At 53.7% G+C, this 23,057-nt stretch overlaps 1 protein-coding gene across 2 annotated transcripts in view; it reads left to right on the plus strand.

The window, feature by feature from the left end:
- Window positions 1-23,057, plus strand: part of CDH23 (cadherin related 23) — a 430,962-nt gene that overhangs the window by 160,747 nt on the left and 247,158 nt on the right. For both annotated transcript variants that reach the window (XM_024739760.1, XM_024739758.1), the window contains exons 8-9: window positions 3,142-3,270; window positions 11,742-11,820. In XM_024739760.1, coding sequence (XP_024595528.1) covers window positions 3,142-3,270; window positions 11,742-11,820 — 208 coding nt within the window. The remainder of the gene's footprint in view (window positions 1-3,141; window positions 3,271-11,741; window positions 11,821-23,057) is intronic.

Genomic DNA, 23,057 nt, shown 5'->3' on the forward strand with positions numbered 1-23,057 from the left:
TAGAGCGGTGATTCTTACACAGAAGAGAGCACCCGTCTGCACCAGGCACCGTGCTGAGTCCTGGGAATTCCAGGATGAGTTAGTCAGGAGGGGGCGGTGGGAGAGCAATAACTATCCCAATTTATAGCTGACACTGTTGAGCCTCACCAGCTGATAAGTAGTGGGCGGCAGGAACCCAAGCCCGGGTGGTCTGACCTCCATGGTCAGGAGTCTCTGAGTCTCCAGAACGTCATGCTGCTTGGACACTGTCGCCAGCTGTTATCAAGGGCCTGGGGGCCAGGCAGGCCACACCCTCAGTGGGGTTCCTCCCCTGCACGCCCCTCGTCCCTGCTCCTGGAGCCTTCAGCTGGCAGCAGGGCGAGCCGGCCTGCTGCCCCTTAGATTTCTGTTTACAAAGCTCAGGTCAACAGTGAGACAAATCACAGGAGTCCCTCTTGACCCTCCAGGACCCATCAGCCTGACACACAGCATCCACCACCTGGCCCCATGTCACTGCAAGGGGGCTTCCAGTAGCGCTGGGGGCTCCACTTGCAGTGACATGGGGCCAGAGCCCAGGGGAAGACACACTGGATTGGGTCCAGGGTCCAGTTTGAAAGATGGCGTTCCCCCAGGATTGGACAAGATCCAGAGAGACCCCCCCAAACCAGGAAATGCAAACTTTTTCTTTGTACCTGGTCCAGCGGCCCCTGGGGAGGCCACTGCTGATGACACCCACATTCCTTCCTTCTCCCCTGCTTAAGTGGTAGTTCCCCGGGAGGACGTGTGTGCTGCTATTTGGAAAACTGACTTCTGGGATCAAGGGCACTTGCAAGACCAGAATCCACTTTTTGGACATGCCTGTGCCCTCCCGCAGTGCCTTGCACACCCGCTTGAGGTGGTGATCCTCCCGCCACTCTCCATTTGCACACACCTGGGCCCAGAAATGCACAGATGCTTGCTATCTTTCTCACTATGAACTCGTCCGTGTGGGATATTTTCCATCTACCATAAAAATGGCTTTGGGCCAGTGAGGAAGAGAGCAGAGCTGGGCACAGGCATGAATCTGGGTGGCCAGGCCTGTGAAGAGGCCTAGCCTCAAGCTGGGATGGTGAATGCAGTTAAATTGCCATTAATCTTCCAGAGATCAGGCCTTGAAGCAGTGGGAGAGGAGGGGCCCTAGAAATCCCTTGGGTCTTGATGGCTTCCCCCACCTGAAGCACAAGTCCCTCTCAGGGCTGACGCTGTGCCCTTGGCCACTGGGCATTTCCTCAAAGAGATTCTCCTGTGTGGCATTGCAGGGAGCAGTGTGGGTCCCCAGCCACTACTGGGTGGGTAGCGGGTGGGGAAATGTGGGACTCCCCTGGGAACAAGCTGCTGAGAGCTGTAGGTGCCAGAGTGACAGCTGGAAGCCTGGCCAGGTGCCTGCTCAGCCAGATGTGCCCACTGCCATCCCCTTTCCCCAGCCATGGAGTCCAGGGTGGGCTGGACGGGGGCATCCGTGGCAGGAGCAGGGCTGCAGCCACAGGTGTGGGACAGGAAGGGCAGGTGCCACGCTGGACAAAGCCAGCAGCCCACAGAAGCCTGGTGATGGCAAATCAGAACCACTGGCATCCCCGGCCCCAGAGTTCAAAGGACTTCCTGCCAGGCTTCACCCTCTGGTCCTATCTGCCTAGTGGTCATTCCGGGGCCTAGCTGAGAGCTCTCGCCATGGGTGGTCCCCAAGCCTGGATTGTGAGCCCCATCATCTTGGAGGCTGGGAGGCTGTCTCCCCTGTGGTCCAAGGGGCCCAGCTCCCCCTGCCTCCAGACTCTCCCCTCCCTTGCTGCACCCACGACCCATCGCCAAAGCCCCTCCATCCTCTCCCCGGCTGCCCCTGAGGACTCGTAGGACAGCCAGCCCTTCCTTCTCCTCGAAGGCTCAGCAGCTGTGTCTCTGGAGGGCAGGAGCAGGCACTAGGCTTGCTGTAACATGGGGAATGCCTTGCATCATTCACATCACCGCAGACAGACCAAGGGAGATCTAACCCAAGGACAGTCCCTCCTCAAATCCCAAACCAGAGAATTTACAAGGCCTAGAGTCCATAGAGGTCATTCCGGGTGTCCCTTCATCTCACAGAAGAGGAAGCTGAGACTCCAAAAGGGGAGACAACTCATTCGAGGTGACCCAGCAAGTTAGCACCTGGGCTGATATTAGGGCCCCAGATCCAGACAGAGCATGTTTTTATGTCAAAAGGACCTGAGTTTGAGTCCTGGCTATACACTTACCAGATGTGTGACTCGGGGCAAGTTACTTAACCTCTCTGAGTCTCTGTTAAATCTGCATAATGGGCACATAATATCTACAAAAGCAAGTGAAGTGTATAGTACAGAGCCCGGTGTATAATCTCTTCAGCATGTAGTTTCTGTTCTTGTTGGCATCGTGACTCAGTAGGAGCAGCTATTTAAGCAGTTTATCACGCTTAGGGGAATAGAAGATGGGTTTGGGGTTTCCTTTCTTGGTGAGCTTTCACAGGACCACATTTCCAGCTAGGAGGGTTTAAACATTGCCTGCCTGGCCACATGGCCTGCATGACCTCTCAGGATTCCTTCCCAGAGTCCCACAAATGTCACAGGCCCTGGAGCGCCCCCTACTGGTTCTAAAGGAAAAGTTGCTTGACCAGTAAACCCAGCGTGTAGAACAGGGATACAGGTTCCAGAGTAGCCCCCTCTGTGGTCAAAGGGCCTTTCTTCTGAGGAACCCCCATCCTAGTCAATTCCCTTGCTGCCCTTGGATGAGAGGGGGCAGAAAGTGGGCATGGAGGGGGCAGTGGCCCCTGACTGAATCCAGAGAAGGAGCTAAGGGCAGCACCATCCCTTTACCCCAAGGGCAGTCAGGCCTAGGCTGGGCGGGGGGCCAGAGATGTGGCTCTACCCCAGGCCTGCTTTGTGACAGTGGATAAGCCACCTTCCCCTAGGCTTGGGGACCCTGTTTGTGTTTCCCTGCACAGGTCAGAGGTCACTGAAGGCTCTTAGAGTTCCTGAGCTCCGTGTGCTAATGCCCTACCTGGGGGAGTGTGGGGATACATGTGTACGTATGTGCACATGTGTTTGTGTGTGTGTGTCCATGTGTGTACATGTCCACAACATCACTTAACCTAAGGCTGTGTATTCTTTGTTCTCTAAGGATCAAGACAAGACCAGGCCTCTGTCCACCCTGGCCAACTTGGCCATCATCATCACAGATGTCCAGGACATGGACCCCATCTTCATCAACCTGCCTTACAGCACCAACGTCTATGAGCATTCTCCTCTGGTACGACCCTCCCCGGGCCCTTGTGAGACTTCCCTCTGCACCTCTGGTAGGGATGGGGGCCCTGTTTGGTGGGATGGGCTCCTTGGCGTTTCCTACTCCCCCAAACCCCTATGCATGGCAGTGATGGGTGTCCCAGCCCAGTGAAAACCCAATCCCCTCTTATACCACACCCCACCTCCTCGTTCTCTCACTTCATCCCTGGAGGGCCCTGAGTGGCAAAGAGCAAAGACTGGCTAGTGCAAGTGAAGGGCAGCAGTTCAGAAAGATTCACGTGAGATGACGGGGATGCCCGTGAAAAATCCAGCCTGGGCTGGAGAGCAAATCTGGACTCAGCCAGGCTCCCCAAAACATCAGTGGGGCTCAGCCATGCCCCCCACGGGTCAGTCAGTCAATCTGCCTCTCTCAGCTAGCCATCACTGCCCAAGGTGGTGGCCACCTGCCATCCGCCCTGCAGGCCTTCTTAGGCTTGGCTCTTCCCTGAGAACTCACAGCTCCGGCTGCCCCTTCTAACTGCCCAGACTTTGGGTTTCCCAGGGCCACGTGTTCAAGAGAGGCACCTGATTGGCCGTGGTCTGGTTTTTTTTTTTTGGCTGCGTTGGATCTTCATTGCTGCATGCGAGCTTTCTCTAGTTGCAGCGAGCAGGGGCTACTCTTCGTTGTGGTGTGTGGGCTTCTCATTGCAGTGGTTTCTCTTGTTGTGGAGCACGGGCTCTAAGCGCTTGGGCTTCAGTAGTTGTGACGCGCAGACTCAGTAGTTGTGGCGCACGGGCTTAGTTGCTCCATGGCACGTGGGATCTTCCCGGACCAGGGCTCGAACCCGTGTCCCCTGCATTGGCAGGGGGATTCTTAACCACTGCGCCACCAGGCAAGCCTGGCCATGGTGTGATTTTGTGCCATGTCACAAGGTCAGAGGTCGCCAGCCAGCCTGTAGATTGGCTGCCCGCGGGCCATGTTTCCACCACGGTTGTCAGCTGTGACTGGAGGTCTTAGAGACAAAGCATGCCGCTGCCTCCGGGCAGGAGCTGTGGGTGGGCAACTTTGCTCAGCTGTGGGCCAGGCAGGCAGTACTAGGCATCCCTTGTCCGGTAGCCATCCCTGCTTTCATACAGACTAGAATAGAACACCCGCTGTGGGCTGATGAATTGGAAAAAGGTGGTTCCTCTGGACATACAGCTCGGGGAACAGCTCTGTGGAAAGAAAACTGTGCCCCTCCTTCTGAGGGAACTAAACGTGCTTAGAGGAAAGGCACAGCTTTGAGAGCCAAGGGGAGCACACACCTGAACGTGTGGCTGTTCAGCGCCCCACGTGCATGTCTGCACAGGCTCTCAGAGTTGGGTACAAGTGAGAGGCAGGCTCCCCCGACCGGAGTGCAGGCCATGCTCCTGGACCACCACAGACCAGGAAGCCTGCCCCCCAAGTTTGGGACCATGGTCTGTCCCGACCATTGGCCTCCTCCAAGCACCATACTGCAGGCTCCAGGTATGAGGGGGTATCCACTTCTTGGGGCCGCTTGTGGGCTGGAGGGTCTGACGAACAAGTTGGCCTCCTGTTGCAGGTGTCTGAAGCTGCTTCGAGGGCAGAGGGAGACATCTGAATGTCCCCACCCCAGCCGTCTCTTTCTTGGTGGTCCATGGACAGCAGGAGCTTGGGCTTTCAAGACTGTAGGCTGCCTCCCCCAAAACCTCTTTGCTAATAAGCACTCATATTCTCATCCCTGACCTTTCAGACGAGGTGGGCTCTTCCATCTGCCCCCAGCCCCTGGCCATCCCTTCTTAGTGCTCAATGCTCCTGCATGGCTCACTCACCCTCGGCTGCTTTGCTGGACCGCGGCAAGAATGGGGTCTGCTGTGAGCACAGCGCACCGTGGGTGCTCAGGAAGTGTTTTTGGAATGAGTGAATGAATGAACAAATGAACGAACAAGCAAACAAACAAATGCCCTGGTCAGACCAGCCCTCTCGCTATCCTGTCATCCTCATCACCCTTCGTGCCTGCTCTGGTCACCAACCCCAAGTCCACCCATCTGTTGGTTCCCAGCTCACTGACGACCTTTCTTGGAACTTTTTCCTGGCTTCCTCCTCACTGGCCCAGGCATAGACATCCCTCTCCCCTCAGCTCTGCTGGAGTTCACCCTCCTTACGCTGCATGACTTCCCACTGAATTGTAGCCACACCTGTAACGTTCACCGACGTGTAAGTGGGTTACTTTGGGGCTCCTGGTCACCAAGGTGGCTGAGTCTTTGGGACCTGGTCTCGAACCTCCCACAGGCCTCCCAGGGCATCGTGCTCAGGGCTGAATGCAGGCAATATGGGCAAAGCCAGCTTGTCGATTGAAGTGAGGACATGATGGTGGCTGGGCAGCCAGGGGTCTCGGAGCAGGTCGCTGTACTGCCATGTACTTGCTTGGCCAAATCACACGACTTCCAGACCTCTTCCTCTTTGGGGAACCGGGGCTACAGCTGTCTCAATTGTGCCTCCCTAGCCTGGGGGTTTTAGAGATTGAAGCACCCAGCAGTGCCGGCATTAACAGACATTAGAACACCGCAGTTATGTGTTGGGATTGGGCTGGGGGTCCCAGCTTCAGCCTCATTTCAGTGTCTCGGTGGTCAGCAAGAGGGGTGTTGGTGTGAGTATCGTCCGAGACCTTCAGTTTGTCTTGTCTCTCCTGGCATCCCTGCATCGTAGCAGAGTAATACTAAATGTAGCTGTTACTACAGGTGTTCCTTTCAGATCTGCAGATTTCTGAGTTCGTCCAGCCATCCATTCCATTTTTCATTCTTTTACTCATCCTCTAGATGTTCATTAAGCCCCTGCTGTGTGCAGGGCCCTGTGCTAAGCCACACTTTCCAGATGATTCCACGGGCCCCTGCTAGGATGACTCCTCAGAACAGGCAGACGGGGTCCTTGCTCCCCTTGTCTCCTGCGCTCCTTATGCTCGGTTTCTTGACATCTGACATGGTTCTTCCTCAGGATGAGGGACCTTGATATCTCTTTGCCTTGCCAGGGTTGTCCCTTTGGCCCCGCAAGGCCACTAAAGCCAATGTCTGGGGGGCTCCCAGGGAGCAGGTCTGAGTCCTGCCTCTTGGGTCATGACCAGGTGTGGGCAAGCCAGACAAGGAAGTAAGCTGGGAGATTCGGACTCTCCCAGCGCCCACAGAATCGCCTCCGTGTCCACACACCTCTGGCCACCCTGCCTCCAGACTTGAAACTTCACCGTGTCCCTTGCACAGCTTCCCATATACCCTAAGCCTGATTTTTCCAGGCTTCTAATCCGTTTCCGTGCCTTGATCTGGGCCCTCCATGTCCCTTTACAGTGTGGAGCCCTGATTTAACACAGCACTTTCCCGGCCAGGCCAGGATAGAGGAGCTCCATGGCCTGATCAGTCCCCCAGGCCAGAGGACCCAGGAGTCCCCCATCTCCGGCCCTGCCTCTGCTGGCCCGGCGCCTCCATCCGGACCCTCGCCCACTCTCCCTCACTCCCCCTTTTTATCTGCAGCTCCCAGCATGTTACGCCTCCCTCTATCAGTGTATCAGGTCAGCATGCCTCATCTAAAGTGTATATATTACCTAATAAAATCCTTCTTATTTGGGATTATTGCATCAAATTTTAATTTCCTCACTCGAGCAACAGCATGTCGGCCTGCCCGTCAGTGAAGGACCGATAGAAGGTGAAAAGAGCGGATAAACTGCACAAATTACTGCTAGCCGATGCCTATCAGCCCTTTGACTGGAATTGACTGGAATTAAGGACTGAGAAATAGGATTTTCTGCCTCAGAATCTGCTGTGGCAGCTCCTGTCGGAAGTCTCTTCCGGCCCCATCGGCTGCCTCCCCCCAAGGACGCCTCCCACTCCCGAAGCAAACTGCATGTCATCCTTTCAAGTCCTTAATCCTGTCATGGAAATGGGGGAGGGGCATGGTGCTGGGCCGGCAGAGAAAGAGGTAGACCGGCCCCCTGAGGCTCCAGCTTCAGCCACTCTCCTGGCCAGCTTCTTTGGAAGGAGGCAGCCACAGAAGGGAGAGTCATGTTCCTTCTAGAGCAGTCCCAGCTCGTCTCAGCTCTGCCCCGACTTCCCTACTGGTACCCAAGCCTCAGAGGCTGGGGCTGCCTGGCACCCTCACTCACCCCCTCACCACACCTTGAGCCGCAGTCTCCCCACATGTACCCTCACTGTGAGAGGTTGTGAGAAAAAAGTGAAGGAACCTATGCGGGAGCCCAGCACAGTGCTTGGCACACAGTAGGTGCTCAACTAATGCTAGCTCTCCCTGTGAGCTCCTAGCTCTTCTCTCTATAGAATTCCCAGAAAACGTCTTCCCTCCAGGGTGGGGATTATTAACCTGGGGTCCTGCGGGGCCTGCATTTTGCTGGAATTGTTTGGAACATCACGTGCATGCATAGTCTGGGAAGAGGCCTCTTAGCTTTCATCAGATGCGCACGGCGGTTCCAGGCTCCAGTGAATAGTGACAGTCACTTTTATAGCATTTTCTGTGCACCCAGTGCTGTTTCAAGTGCTTTACATGTATCCCTTGCTGAGGTGTGGGACTGTTGTAATACCCACTTTATAGATGGGGAAAACCCAAATGGTGAGAAGTTAAGTAACTCATGCAAAGGATTCAGATCCAGACAGTCTGACCAGAGTCACACCCTTAACCCCCTTGCTGTACTGATCTTCCCCCAATAAGGAGTTGGGACCCTGCATGCCCGTGCACCTTTAGCCTCTTAGGGGAGGGGGGGTGCGGAGGTGGGGGCCTCATTTCCCAGGAAGCCTCCTGCTTGCAGTGTGGGTTCCTATGAAGGGAAGAAGCCCTGTGGCCAGGTGGGCCCCAACTCTAGAGCTTCTGCGCCCACCTACCTGCTCTCCTGGCCATACCCTGATGCACCCCAAGCTGGGGTACCTCTCTGGAGAGCCAGCCAGGCAGAGTGCACCCCTGTAGAGGGGCCCAGGCCTGCGACGGGCACTTCTCCATCCTCTCATCTTTGGAAATAGTTTCAGTATATTGAAAATATAATCACTGAGACTGAAACAAGAGCCGTGGGTTCCCAAGAGCCCCTAGTCCTCCCTGTTAATTCCTTCTCATAACATTTCCAGTCTTTGTGGCTGCACTTGTATTAAAAGCTCAGGGTTTTATTAAAAATGGATTTATTTATCCAAAAAGATGAAAACCCAAACTTTGTCAGGAGCCTTTTAGAGCTCTCTTCGTGGAAGCTCAGGTGTGGCTCTTCCTGGGGAGAGCCAGCCTCCTCGCCGTCTGGTCCTGGCTCTCCCGCTGGGCCATCTGAGCCCTGGCCCCCCAGGAGGACTCCAGGCCGCCAAGGGCAGGGCTACCCATGGGGAGATTCTCACAGGGCTCTGAGGACTGAGGATTCCTTGACCACCACCTCCCCTCTTTGCACAGGCCAGCACTGGCCCCCTTCCCGTCCCCCCGAGGCTCACTGACCACTCCAGGCCCTGGTTGTGCGCCTGCAAGCATGCAGCTGCCCCTTGAGGTTTATTGTTTAGCGACTGTCTGGAATGGTGCTTTGGTAGGCACTGGGCCCAGCTGACCTGGCAGGCCAGGGGCAGCCAGGGCACCCTCATGCTGGAACACATGTGAGGCTCAGATTGGATGGGGCTGTAAAAGAGGGAGCTGACCCTGTGTTGAGAAAGCCCTTCCTGGCAGCTGGAGCCTCAGACCAGAGTCCTGGACTCTCAGGCCTGGGGACAAATCCAGGCCTCTCTTGTGTAAGGAGTGACACCAGGAAAGGCATACCCCCAAAGGACGCCCCCTGGAGTGATGGGGGGAGCCGTTTGTGTAGACCCTTCAGATCTAATGCAGTGCTTCCCAGATGACCTCCCATGTACCCCTGGGTCTGAGGCTGTTAAGATGTTACACAAAAAGAATCTGTCTTCAGCTCAGAAAACGGGCAAGAACAAAGGTTAACGGATTTCTTTACCGCTTTACTACTTCCGGGAGCCTTTACCACGTTAAAACCCATTGTGCATCTCCAAGGGAGGGACAGGGAATGTATGTTTTCCCATATTTGGCATGAATTAATACATGCAAAGTGCTTACACTAGTGCGTGGTCCATAGCCACAACTTTCATAAATGACAGTTATCATTATTATAACGACCTGTTACAGAAGCAGCATCTCCTGGCAGGCAAGAGCATTTTGGAGCCAAAGTACCTGACCTTGAATCCTGGCTTCACCATTCCCTCTTTGCGGTGGGACCTTGGAAAGGCCACTTAACTCGTGGTGCTCAGTTTCCTCATCTGTAAAATGGGGCTGTCTCCCGGGGTAGCTGAGAGGGTGAAATGAGTTAATACACAAAAGGCGTTCGCAGCAGCGCCAGGCACATAGTGGGTGCTAGAGAAGGGCCCCTGCCGCCACAGGTGCTTCACACTCTCTCACACAGCTCAGGTCCTCAGAACCCACTTCGAGAGATGCGTCTTTAATAGCATCTTTCTCTGACTTTGTAACAGTCTGTTTCCTCCATGGGATCTAGCTAGAGCTCCTGGGCGGGGTGGGGGAAGAGCGGGGAGTGCAAAGGAAGGACCCAGACCTGCTTTCTGTGTGGCCTCCGCCTCTGCGCTGTGTCCATTTCTCTGCTGGAGACGTTTCCCCTGCAACATTCTCACCTTCCCTCAGCCAAACCTGGGGACGTTCAGGAATGCCGCACACCTGGGCTCAGGAGAGGCTGGAGTGACAGCTGTGCAGGGGCAGCACTGCCCCAGGAGGGTGAGGTGGCAGGTGCCCCTCCTGTGTCCTGGCAGGGAGACCAGGAGGAGTCGGAGGCACCTTGCCCCCAGGGCACTCGCTCCAGGTCAGAGGCCTGCATGTCAGGAACTAGCCTCTTTCCACAGGAGAAGGTGCTCAGGTGGGAGTGGAGGGTGCAGCCTGCAGGCTTCAGTCTCCAGCTGATGACCAGTGAATATGTGAGAGGCACCAATGCCACAAGAGATGTTCATTAGACATGCAAACGCCAGGGTTGATATCTCCCTAGAGGTTGGGGACAAGGCTGTCCTGCTCTCCATCAGTCAGGGGAACTGCAGCCTGGGCCAGAATCTCAGGCAGGCATGGCTGGTGTGATAGGGCCTGGAGAGCAAAGTGAACATTGCCCTGGGTGAGGGGCGACTCAGCAAGTGGTGGTGGTGGCAAAGTTAGGATCCAATCATTTGTACGTTCATTTATTCAATCACTTGGCCAATCAATTGATACTTGAGTGTGCCATTATATGCCAGCATCTCTTCCCAGTGAGCCGTAGGCCTCCAAACCCCTGCCGGTGTTGTGTCTTTAAAAAAAAAAAATTAATTAATTAATTAATTTTTGGCTGCATTGGGTCTTCGTTGCTGTGCACGGTCTTCCTCTAGCTGTGGCGAGCGGAGGCTACTCTTCTTTGTGGTGCACGGGCTTCTCCTTGCAGTGGCTTTTCTTGTTGCAGAGCATGGGCTCTAGGCGCGCGGGCTTCAGTAGTTGTGGCGCACAAGCTTAGTTGCTCTGCGGCATGTGGGATCTTCCCGGACCAGGGCTCAAACCCGTGTCCCCTAGCACTGGCAGGCAGATTATTAACCACTGTGCCGCTAGGGAAGCCCCCTGGTGTTGTGTCTTTTGCCTGGAGCACCTTCCTTTTGGTTTTCTCTCTCTGGCAAACTCCTACTCACTCTTCATGACCCATCCTAAATGTCACCATCTGTACAACCCTTTCCTCCAGGTGGACTTGTACACTCTGGGGTACATTTATGCATCTAAGCAACCTCATATCTGTATAGCAGTGTCTGTGCGTATTGTGTGCTCCCCAAAAGCAGGGGTCCCTGAATCCCCATGTGGGAGTCCCAGCCCCTAGCCCCTTCTCCCCCAGTGCTGCAGGGAGAATGAATGGGGTGTGGGGCAGAGCCATGTGAGGCAGGAGCTGCTGGCTGTAGTGCTGGATGGGGCATGGTTCAGAGGACCATGGTGGCCTCCATGGTTGTCACGGTCATCCCTGGAGATGCTCATTTTCAGGATTTATGATGCTTTCATTCACAGAGTTGATTCATGATCTTCTCCTTTACTCAGGCCTTACTGAAAACTGAGTTGTTGTTATTCATATTAAGGTGGGGAAAAACAGACCAGAGGGGTGCAGCAAACTTCCTGAGGTCACACAGCATTGATGTGTGTTCGAGATACAGACCAGACCTTTTGTCCTCCTGCTGGATGCTCCTCCATCAGCTTTTCTTCCCTGGGTGGTTTATCCGAATGAGGGGAGTTGGGGAGGGGAAGGGGAAGCAAGAGAATCAGCAAGATTGGGCCTCTCCAGTGGACATGGAGGTGTTTGCCTGGGGGCCTCAGCGTATGTCCCAGGGATGATGGCCTGTGTACTTGGTACCTAATTCCTAGGCTGGCCAGGAAGTCCCCATGGCGAGGGAAGCTGTGGGTGCCAGGACAGCTACAAAGAAGAAGAGCAGCCTTGGGGCTGGGCGACCAAACTCAAGTCCTTTCTCTTTTCCACCCAGGGCACGACGGTGCGTGTTATCACCGCCATCGACCAGGATAAAGGACGTCCCCGGGGGATTGGCTACACCATCATCTCAGGTAAGGCCTGGGCTGCCCTGGTCCCCCACTCCGACTCAAGAAGAGCTGCATTAGGAGTGTCAGGCTCTGCAGGACAGTGGAGAGATCTATGGCCATGTGGGACAGTGGCATGAAGGGACCTGCCCCCAGGGACAACCTTGGCCAAAGGACCCAGGCAGGGAACTGACAGGCTAAAGGAGGGAGGAGCAGGGGAGGGGAAAAGGAGCTTGGAACAGAGGCTTAGGTGCCTGGGGCTGCTGGGTGGTGTTGGAAGGCAGGAGTGTGCGTCGCTGTCTGAGGTCTCAGGCTTCTGGGCACTTTGGGGCTCTGAGCCCAGGTCATTGGTGACTCTGACCAGTGCTCTGGGATTTTCTTTGTTTTTCTTTACTCACTTGATGAAAAGATGGCAGCTGTTACATCACCTTAGAGCTAATACAGCTGCAACTTCGGCTGATTTCATGCTCCTTTTACATATCTGACCGTTAGAAAGTCACGTCTCGTCTGGAATGTTGCAGGGAGGCACAGAAGCCCTCCTTCCCCACCCAGTCTCTTGGTTGAGCAGAATAGTGACTGAATGCAAAGAGGGTTCTGGTTGGTGGGACCCCTCACCCCACATCCCCACCCAAAGACTAACAAAGCAGCAGCTCCTTGGCTGTCTTGGGACTAGGTGGCTTTGGAGCAAGGCGGCTGGTGAGAGGTCCAGGAGAAACTGCTCACTCACTCACACACTCCAGACCTGTCCCTGTTCTCCCACCCACACCCACACCCACACATGGCCTCCCTGCCCAGCCCACTGGTGAGTGAACAGTCAGCCTGGTGCATCTGGGCAGGCCAGACTGATGGCCAGGAGGGTGGCAGGCCACCAGGCCAGTGTCCACCCCATTGCCCCTCCCTACCACACTGCCAAGAATAGAGAGTGGCATTTTGGGGGCATTTCCTCCCTGAAGCTCAAAAGGCACCAATGTGTGTAGTGATCAAGAACATGGATGGAGTCTCCTGAGCATCCTGCCTGGGGTGGCTCTCCATACCTCAGTTTCTCATCCATAAAATGGGAGCAATTAGAGTATCTACCTTAGGTGGTTCAAAAGTCAGAAGGCTCACTATATGTCAAGAGCTTAATTAATGTATGTAAAGTACTTTATAAGAGTTATAGCTGTTATTATTAATTAATGTATGTAAAGTACTTTATAAGAGTTATAGCTGTTATTATTATTTCTGCTAGCATCTAATAATACCTTCCAGATGTTGAGGGTTAGCTGGTGTGAGGGAGACCCCTCACATCCTTGGAATGCACGAAATCAGGGCATTATGGGCTTCCTGTGACCTGCAGCTTCTAGCATAACTGTTATTGTGCTTCTAAGCCCAGGGGACCCCAGGACCCAGAGCGAATGTCAGACCAGCTCATGTGGTCAGTAACAGCAGTGTGGGTTTGGGCCTCTGCTCCCCGTACCCCATTTCCTCCCCATTCTGATGCCCAGGACAGGACTCAACAAGAATAAAGCCCAATATGTACTTGTAGAATGAATGAATGAACATCACTCTAGAGTAACGGGTATTCAAATTCCAGTATGCCCAAGAATCACCTGGGGCTCCTACCAAAAATGCAGAGTCCTTGGCATGCATGAAGCTTCTCATTCTGTAGGACTGGGGTGCAACCCAGGAAAGGTCCTTTCTCCCAGTGCTCCAGAGGTAGGTGGTCCTTAGGCCAGGATATGGAAAAGGAGGTCCTAGGAAGGAAGCCATTCTGTAGGAAGGCAGAGTCCTCCTGGGAATTAGCGGGCCCTCTCCTGGTGAGCAGAGGAGATGGGAGGCCCATGCTGATACTGGTATCCTTCATGAGTTTGTCAAATTGGGAAGCAAAGCAAGTGCCTCCCAGTGACAGGGGGCTTGTGCTGGAGATCTGAGGGAACACCGGTGAGCCCCAAGGGTGATGCAGTTGGGAGCCTAGTATGAGGTGGCAGCATGAGCGGGATACCTGGCTGGGTAAGGGATTGTCTCCTCATCTCATTGGCTCTGGGCTGCTTCCAGACATACTCCTAGGTGGGGGTGGGGAGCAGGGAGCCAGGGCCTGGCCTGAGGTCATGGACAGACTGGAAATAATGCCTGCAGTGACACTGGGAGGCCATCCTCCAGGGCATTGGTCCATTTCAGGTCCGTGCTGGGTGCCAGGCCACCAGCCCCAGACCCTCAGGTCCTCTCTAACCTTCAGAGATGGCCCCGGTCACCCCTTTCCTCTGGAGCAGGGGGCTGCAGGGCAGAGCTGCTTTGGTATCTGGGCTGGGCTCTGAAGCTTAGAGTCTGGGGACAATTGCCTGAGGCAGCATCCTGTGAGATTTACAGAGGCACGCTCTCCTGGGCCAGGTTCCCAAGTGCAAACAACAGGACGAGGAGGGAGACCCAGGATGTGAAACGACAAGTAGGGGATGTGTGTGAAGGTGGGGGCAGGAGGCAGAAAGTTCTGGAAGGCCTGGAACACTTAGCATAGTTTTATAGGATTCCCGTCGCCAGCACAGATGTGCCTTCAGGGCTTTTAGAAAGGATGACAAATGGGTTTTCTCTTACTGCCAACTTTGATTGATTGGTAATGGCTGCCTGAAGAGGACCGGGAAGCCAAGCAGGCCCAGTGCGGTAATCAGTTGGTAGAGTCTGCCATGGGTGTGGAAATGGAGGGGGCAGCACTGCGGCAAATGTCTGCCATCCTCGGTGAGGTAGCACTTGGCAGGGTGGCCACGATGGTCTTCATTGTCATGGGTATCTGTCGCCACCCGAGCGCACCCAAATCCTTTTCAGACAGCTTGAGGAAAGGGCAGTCCTCTTTCTTCCCTTGCCATCCTGAGCACCTGGCTCCCCTGCCTGCCCTTCTCCCCAGGCCTGGGCCGGTGTGGACTCCCTGTGAGCCAGCCTCAGCCCAAACCCAAGCAGGCAGGCAGGCAGGCAGGAGGGCACAGTCCCCAGGGGGACAGGTGGACAGAGGCTAGGATTTGGCCTCTTCTCTACTTCCCCCAGCCGGCCAGCGTAGACACTGCTGCAAAGAACATTGTCTACCGAGGGCCTGGCCTCACACACCTGCCTCTCCAAGGGTGTTAAGTCGCAGCCCTCTCCCAGGTGGCTTGGCCGGTGCCTGTTTGGCTTGAAGCAAGAAGAAGGGATGCCCTGCCCGGGCCCCTTCATGCTGACTGCCCCACACTGGCCCTGAATGCCCAGTGTGGGAGCCTGCTCCAGCCCAGGTGCTCTGGAACCATTTTCATTAGAAAGAAAGAACTGAGGGCCTCAGGGTCTCCTGGAGCTGGGTGCGAGTCTTGAGGGCACCGTGGGTGACCGAGTCTCCAGGCACCTCCAGAGCCTGGGCAGGTGGTCTGCCTCGGACACAGACCTGAGCCCACAGTGATCCATGGCACAAGGTTAACCTGCCCAGCTCCCTGAGGCCCTGTCCCCTCCGGGCTGTTTATCATCCCTGCAGCTGGGGGGATTTATGTCCGCACACCAGTGCTTTCCCCATTACTAATGACCCCTCTGTTTTGCCAAGAACAAAGAGGCCTTCAGAGGTAAGTTATGGTTCCATTGCCATCAATTTTTTCTCAGCCTCTTGTGGCCAAACTGTGACCAAAGAAGGACAAGGTTTTTGCCCAGAGAGGACCTGGCACGGGCCCCATCGCTCCCTCAGCCTGTGCCTGCCCTGCCACTCACCAAGGGCATCACTTCCTCCAGGGCCTGACCTCTGGAGCTCTGCGGGCTCCTGTCCCCAGTGGCCAGCCCAGCCTGTGGTCTGAGCAGACACCCTCCTCTACCAGATGGAGGTAGTCCTGCTTCAAGGGGCAGCTGCCCTGCAGAGCGCTGGACTTGGAGTCCAGAATTGTCTGTGTGAGGCCCGGCACCTCCACCTGCCGCAGGGTGTCCAGCCAAGGCGTTTGGCCCTCTTAACCCCATAATCCTCATTCATGGAATGGAGACAATAACTCCCGTGGCAGATGAGATGATGCCAGAGAGACTCTAAAGGGCCATAAAATATTAAGCATTATTGTCAAAGAAAGATCAGGACCAGGGGTCCTTGGGACTCCTAGTCACTCACTTTCTCCTTAATTCATTTAAGTATAGAGAAGTAAGTGGTTGAGAGTGCAGGCTTTAGGGCCGTGTCCAGGGTGGTGACTGCTAGCTGTGCTGGCCAATACGGTTGCCCGTGTGGCCCTGGAGCACTTGAAATGTGGCCAGTCTGATTTGAGCTGTGCTGTAAAGATAACACACAGGATTTTGAAGACTTAGTGTGAAAACCAGATTGTAAAACATCTCAGTAATGTCTTACATCGATGACATGTTGAAATGGTATATTCAATGTACTGGGTTAAAGATACCATACTGTTAAAATTAACTTTACCTGTTTACTTTTTCATTTAACGTGGCTACTAGAAAATTTCAAATAGCACATGTGGCTCACATTCTATTTCAATGAGCAGCTCTATTGCAGAGGTAGACTGCCTTGGCTTGTCTTCTACCACCGACCAGCTATGTAACCTTCTGAGCGTCAGTTTTCCAGTCTGTGAAGTGGAGGTAATAATAACCCACGTCTCACAGGGATGCTGTGAGGATTCAGTGAGCTAAGACGCGTAAGCACGTAGCAGAGCACCTGAATTTGTAGCAAGTGCTCAACAAATGGGGACTCTTAATATCCACCCACAGTGGATCGAGGGCCTTCTCTGTGAGAATGTCCTGAGAGCTGGTGGGGCCCGAATCACTGTCTCAGCCTCAGGAACCCGCAGGCTGTCAGGGGGACAGGCTGCAATGCCTTGGTGGAACACTGTGGAGACCAGCAGGGGCTGTGCTGACAATTGTTAACATGGAACAATGGCTCCTTGAGGGGTCTACTAGTCCGTTCTTTCTCCTTTTGTGTATATTCAAAAATATCAGCCATAAAAAGTGAGAAAGAATCCGTGGGAGGGGGGAGCCTCCCCAGCGTCACTGGGAGGGGAGGCTCAAGAGGAGCAATCATCTAAGCCAGCCCCGACTGATGAGCAGGAACCAGCTGGGAAGTGTGGAGAGAGGGTCTGTTGCAGGCAGAGGAACAGTGAGTACCAAGACCCCAGAGCAGGAGAGCGTGCAGACCCATCTTGGCGCTGCAGTAATTGAGCTTGGCTGAGCTCAGCACGTGAGGGAGGCCGTGGGGGAGGAGGCCACAGGGGGAGGCGGGGCCGGCCACGCAGGGTGTGGAATGCCCAGCCCAGGAGAAAGCCAGGCCCTGGTCCTGAGGGCAGTGGGGAGCCAGGTCAGCAGGGGAGGGACATGGTCGGGGTTGCCTTGTGAGAAGCTCACAGTGGGTTGGAGGAGGGCGGGTGGAAGCAAGCAGGTCAACGGGGAGGCATTTTCATTTTCCATAAACACTGGACTGATGAATTCTGTCATTTCACTCTCTCCTTCCTGTAATTGACACTAAACAAACCCTTCTCCGGTACCCGGAGGCCCTCACCACCCTGGGGTGTAAGGATTTGGTGAAGGAGCGCAAGCTAGCACTTTCCACCACTTTGTGCATTACAGCACCATCTCAGCCCCGACACCACTTTCCAGGCTGAAGAGGCTTAACCTCTCTCATCATCCCTCTCCCTATCTGAGCCCTGCTTCCCTGGACCTCCCGCAGTTCTGCAATATCCCCCAGGGTGAGGGCAGGGGAACCCCATTTGTTGGGTACCTGCTGTGAGCCAGGCACTGGCTGGACCCGTTTATCCCTCACAATAGTGTATGAGGGAGACATCATTACTCCACTTTATAGGCACGTAGGGCAAGGCTCAGGGACTTTTATAGACTGACCAAGGGTCACAGCTACAAAGCAGAAGAGCAGGGATTTGAACCCAAGTCTCTTGGGTTCCAGAATGTAGCCAATTTGCATGATGACACTGGCTCTCCAAGTGTTGGCTCCAGGTCAGCTTCACCTGGGAACTATATTAGTAATGAAAATTTTTTTACCCCACCCTAAACCTGAATTAGAAACTCCAGGGGTGGGGCCCAGGTGATGCTGATGTGGTTGGTCTGGGGACCACCCTTTGAGAAGCTCTGGTCTAGAAGAGCACGTGTCATCAACAAGATAATATCACCCCCAAGGAGGCAAAAATGTATTCTGAGAGGTAAAAAATACCTTACTTCTTTTATGTATAAGGCACAGATATACATATGTTATATCTGTGGCATTAAAATTTCATGCAGCTTGGGGGAGCAGTTAGGAAAAATGTTGCAAACGGCTAGGGTGGTTGGAGGGACATGCGATGATGAAACACAGGTTGAGAAGTGCTGGCCTAGAATGAAGAATAGGTGCGCAGTATCAGGGCTGAAAGCCCTCAGTCCCAGCTTGAAAGGCAGTGGCCTCACCACTGGGTCACACTGGCGGACTTGCCCAGGTTGGTTAGTGAAGGACAGAGCTCTCACTCGCCCCTCGCTGGATTTCACTTTCAATGCTACCAAGTGAGGCAGTTCCTTGAAAATACATTGAGCGCTTTGAAATGAAAGCTCTGTGTGTGTGTGTGTGTGTGTGTGTGTGTGTGTGTGTGTGTGTGTGTGTGTGGAGAGAGAGAGAGAGAGAGAGGAAGAATAAGCAGTCAGAATTGCCCAAGCCCACACCCCCACATATGCCAATAACTAAATCGGGCCCCTGGCCATGGCCTAGTGGGGGACAGCTATCACAGGAGACCATCATTTGAATCCCTTCAAAGCCCTTGTGATTAAGCTGCTGGGCATGTTTCTCCCCCCAGGAAGTAAAAACTCAGGAAAAGCAGATCTGCTTTGGAAGTGTGAATTGCACACCAAAGCCCCTGGCTCGGAGTACACAGTGGGTGCCTGGAAGCCCCAGAAACCTCAGCGCATCTGGCCAGGCACAGTGGGGAACGGATGGAGCCAAGAGGGGGCCAGGGAGGAGTCAGGGCAGATCAGACAAGTGGTGGGGCCAGTTGGTGGAGGGCATACAAGGCAAAAGATATGGGTGCTTGAGCATGGCTGGGGGTGGGAGGGTCATCAGAAGACTTATCTCATAGGAGTTCTGGATGATCGGAACAGGAAGCACTGGAATGAGGGTGATCTGCTAACAGGTTACTGCATCAGTCTAGGGGAGGACTGGGGGTTGTTGTGAAGATGTACAGGAGGGAAGTCAGCAAGGTGATATAGTGAAAATATGGTGCAGGAAAAGGGGGAGACAAAGAATCTTCTAACCTCTAAGGGGTTCCTGGTGGTAGCCTAGGCAGAAAGGAACATATTCATAAGGAAAGCTGGTCTGCTTACACCTATGACTGCCACACTAGACCCGTGTCAGCACGTGTACCAGATCTCCCCCATCCCATACCAAGGCAGACATCACTAATTGATCACGGCACACTTTCCCACTGAGCCTGAATGGGCCTCCGGGCCTCCATCAGCCACTGGTAGTTGACAGGCGTTCTCTTGAGAGCTGGAATGAATTTGCCATCCAAGGTTTATCCAGTTTGCATCCCATGGCTCTCTTCTTTCAACAATATTTAGGGACAGTGCCTCTGACTTTTTAAAAATTTGATTAAACATATATTATTTCCAGTTCCCTCCCACCACATACCAAAACAACAACAATAGGTCACACTAACACTAAATTCCTCCTGATGAACCACGGGAGAGCCGCACTTCATTCTCCCTGATCCTTCTCCCTCCTCTCTTCAGGGGTACGCTTCTTCTTTGCTCCTGCTACCCACACTCTTCTGTGCCCCACCTTTGTGATAAACCTGAGTCTTTGTTCTTCTCTCCTTTACTGAGGCCCTGCACGCTCTTTGTCAGTAGCTGTGCCTTGCCCCTTGCTTCTTTCCCATGAATCAAATTGGTCAGTGGACTTTGAAGAGGTTTCACCGCCATGGTCTGAGACCCTCCCTTTCTGCTTCTCCTCTTTCCCGCACCCTCCTCATGGGCAGGAGTCTCTGACCCTTGCTCGGGACACTATAGAGCCTCCTGTGGGCCCCATGTACTGTGCGAGCACGCCCAGGACCTCCCACTTAGGCCCAAGCAGCACCTCGATTCCGCCTCCACAGCTGGGCAGGGGATGGCCCTCAACTCAGCTCAGAACCCACTTCTCTCCAGGCCTGGAGTCTGGCAGACCAGTTGTGGCTGGAGGCTGCTTTCGGTGGCTGGGGCTCATTCTACTGCATGCCTAGTGGTTGCTTTGGTGGGAGGTTCTAGTCTGGTTTCCCCAGGTCAACAGGTATTTGTCTTTTTAAAAATTTGGCTCATTTCTAGTTTTTCCTCATCTCTAAATAACTGCTTTTTATTGAACTGCTAGGGGCTTGAGATCCTTGGAGGGTTGTGAAATTAGCCGGCATTTGTTTTGCATTCTCTTTCTTATCTTGGCACACTTCAGGCACACAGAACTGCTTTAGACATCGTCCTTGGCTTACGGTCAGCACTGGTCCACTTTGGTTTCATTATTAATTTTTAGTAAGATTGTGGACACCCCTGAACCCACCAACCAACCCAAGAGCTAAACCATCATGCATACCTCACATACCTGTGTTCCTCCTCCAGTCCATCCCCTGCCTCCCCATCCCATAGCTGTCTCTTTCAATCTTGCATTTTTTCATTCCTCTGCTTTTAAAAATTATTTTGTCACATTGCATATTGCTTGCATTTAGTTGTCTTTGAACTTTATTTGAAAAGTATCATGCACAGTCTCCTGGGACTTGTGTTTTCTTTTCAGTATGATATATCCAAGATCCATCCATATTTTTTTTTGATGTAGATATTATTTGTTCATTTTCATTACTCTGTATTACTTCATCATGGGAAACTATCACAGGTCATCCATTTTCTTGTCGAATGGTGTATACACTGATTTTTGCTATTACAAGCCATGCTGCTCTAACATCTTGTATCTCTCTCTCTCTGAACTTGTGGGAGAGTTTGCCTTGGGCTACATACATCCTCTCTCACCCTCACCCTAACCCCAGAAGGCGGCTGGCCAGAGCCATTTTACAGATAAGGAAACTAGACCCACAGAGCTCACGAGACGTGCTTGGGGTCCCACAGCACATAAGTGGGGGACACAGGATTCAAATCCAGACCTTCATGCTTCCAAAACCCACATTCTTTTTGCTATCTTTTACTATTCTGCCTGGGAAACCAAGTGATTCATGTCAACCCGCTGGTCTGCGTGCCGGACTGGAATCCTAGGATTCATTCATTCATTCAGTTAACCAGTGGATATTAATTGAGTGCCTACTGTGTGCCAGCCTCCATGCCAGACCCCGGGGACCAACCGTGAAGGGAAAGTCGCTGTCACTGTGCCCACAGAGCTCACATTCTAGTGAGGAAGAGATAACTAGCTAAATATCATCAAAGGCAGTGTCTCCTGGCCATGTTAAGTATTGGGAAGGAAATACCAGCATGAGGAGCAGGTAACTGGGGTGAGGGGCCACTTAGGAAGGGGGGGTCAGGAAGGCTGGACAAGGGGGACGTCAGCCGCCTACCTCAGCCTCCCCAGGCTGTGGGCTTGGGAGGGGATCTCGTCCTCCCACCTCAGAAAAGCTCTCAAATATCTCTGGGGAGCTTTGAACCTGCAGTGAGCCCCTCTAAGCAGCTCAGATTCCCAGCTCCCTTTTTCATCTGACTCCCCGGATGACTGCTCAGCTTTCAAGGCAGCCCCCAGCCGGGGCTAATCTGAAATAAAAGTTTTTATTTATCTAGCTTGATACCTGGTGCAAGGTTAAATCATACAAGAGAAAAAGCAATAAAAGAGAAAGATTAAGTGTAAGGCGCCGTCTTAGGCATGCCCTTTTGCAATATGGTTACAAAGATATTAAGCCTGAAGTCAGCCACAGCCTCACACTGCTGTTCCCTCGCCTCTCTGGGCTCTGCGCAGCCAAAACAGGAAGGAGGAGAAGAGAATGGGGCGGGGGCCGCAGGAGGGAGACACCCTGGGGTGCCCTGCAGAGAGGGTGAGTGAAGCAGATGGAGTTCAAGTGGCTCAGCCCATCAGCCACCTCCCGCCCCTACGCGGCTCTGATTCATGACTTCCTGGCGGAACAAAAATGTTGACATCTGCACCTACATTCCCCTCAGCATCTCCATGTCATCTGCATTTATTGTGTGCGTGCTGTGGGCCAGGCACCCTGCAGAGAGAGTGGGAGAACTCTTAGTAACAGGCCCTTCTCACAGACAGCCTGACTCAGGTCTCAGCTGACCTGGAGCAGGTTACTTCTACTGTCTGCACCTCAGTCTCCTCATCTGTACAATGGGAATGTTAATAGGGTTTATCCAAAACATTATCGTCTGGTTGATGACAAGCGCATGCAAAAGATACTAGGGTTCCTCAGCACGCAGGTGGTAATGGAGTCCCTAGAAAGGCAAATGTCACTGGCTCTTGCCTCTCCTCTCTGCCTGCAAAAACCTAAGACTACAGCTCTTGGTAAGATCCCCAAGCATTGCAGGGGCCCCTATGGGCAGGGAGGGAGGCAGTTCCCATGTGCTGTCTAACTGACCTGGTCTTTTGCCCCTGATCCCTTGTGGGTGTCCCTTGCACAAAGCCAAGAGGGTAACTCACCTGGGCCGCTGCTGTGAACACCCTCCGTAGCCGCTGGAATGGCCCCGCATGCCCCGGACACTCCATGACCCCGGAGCCAAAGTGGATCGTGGGCAGAGACAGGGGCTGCTCCTCTCCCCTACCTGCAGCTGCACTCGGGCCCCACAGCATCCCTGCTGGGCCCCTCTGTACTCCATGACCCCCCACCATATAAACAGCTCCTCCCACTCCAGCCTTCAGTTCTTGTCTTGGTGGGACCCAGACAGAGCCAAGAGGATACCGTGACAGCCTCCGCACCCCCATCTCTCCTACAGAACACATGTTTTAAAGCAATTGAAAATATGAAAGGAAAGGGAAGGGACCTTTCTTTTAGCCCACATATCAGACACTGTGCAGGCCCACCCACGAGTTCACCAGACAGGTCCAGTATTGGCCCCAGGGAGAACCCAGCTGCACAAGTAATTCATCATACAAGCCTGAAGCATGGCATGTATAACAAATGCTCCGGGAGGTCAGGAAAGGGTTTGTCTTTGGGGAGGGCAGTCCTTGAGGGATGATTTAGAGAGACCATAAGGAAGGGGGCATCACCAGTCACAGGGCAGGGTGTGAACACACATTCAGGGGACCTCCTATCCAGCCCTAACACCCTCTTCCAACATGAGACTCACATTGGGAGAGCTTTGAATGCCAGAGTAAGGGGTCACAATAACACAATAATAGTAGCAAACACTGTGTGGATGCCTAGGACTAG

The sequence above is a fragment of the Neophocaena asiaeorientalis genome, unplaced genomic scaffold (assembly GCF_003031525.2).
Source record: "Neophocaena asiaeorientalis asiaeorientalis breed wild unplaced genomic scaffold, Neophocaena_asiaeorientalis_V1.1 scaffold501, whole genome shotgun sequence".
NCBI classification, from domain to species: Eukaryota; Metazoa; Chordata; class Mammalia; order Artiodactyla; family Phocoenidae; genus Neophocaena; species Neophocaena asiaeorientalis.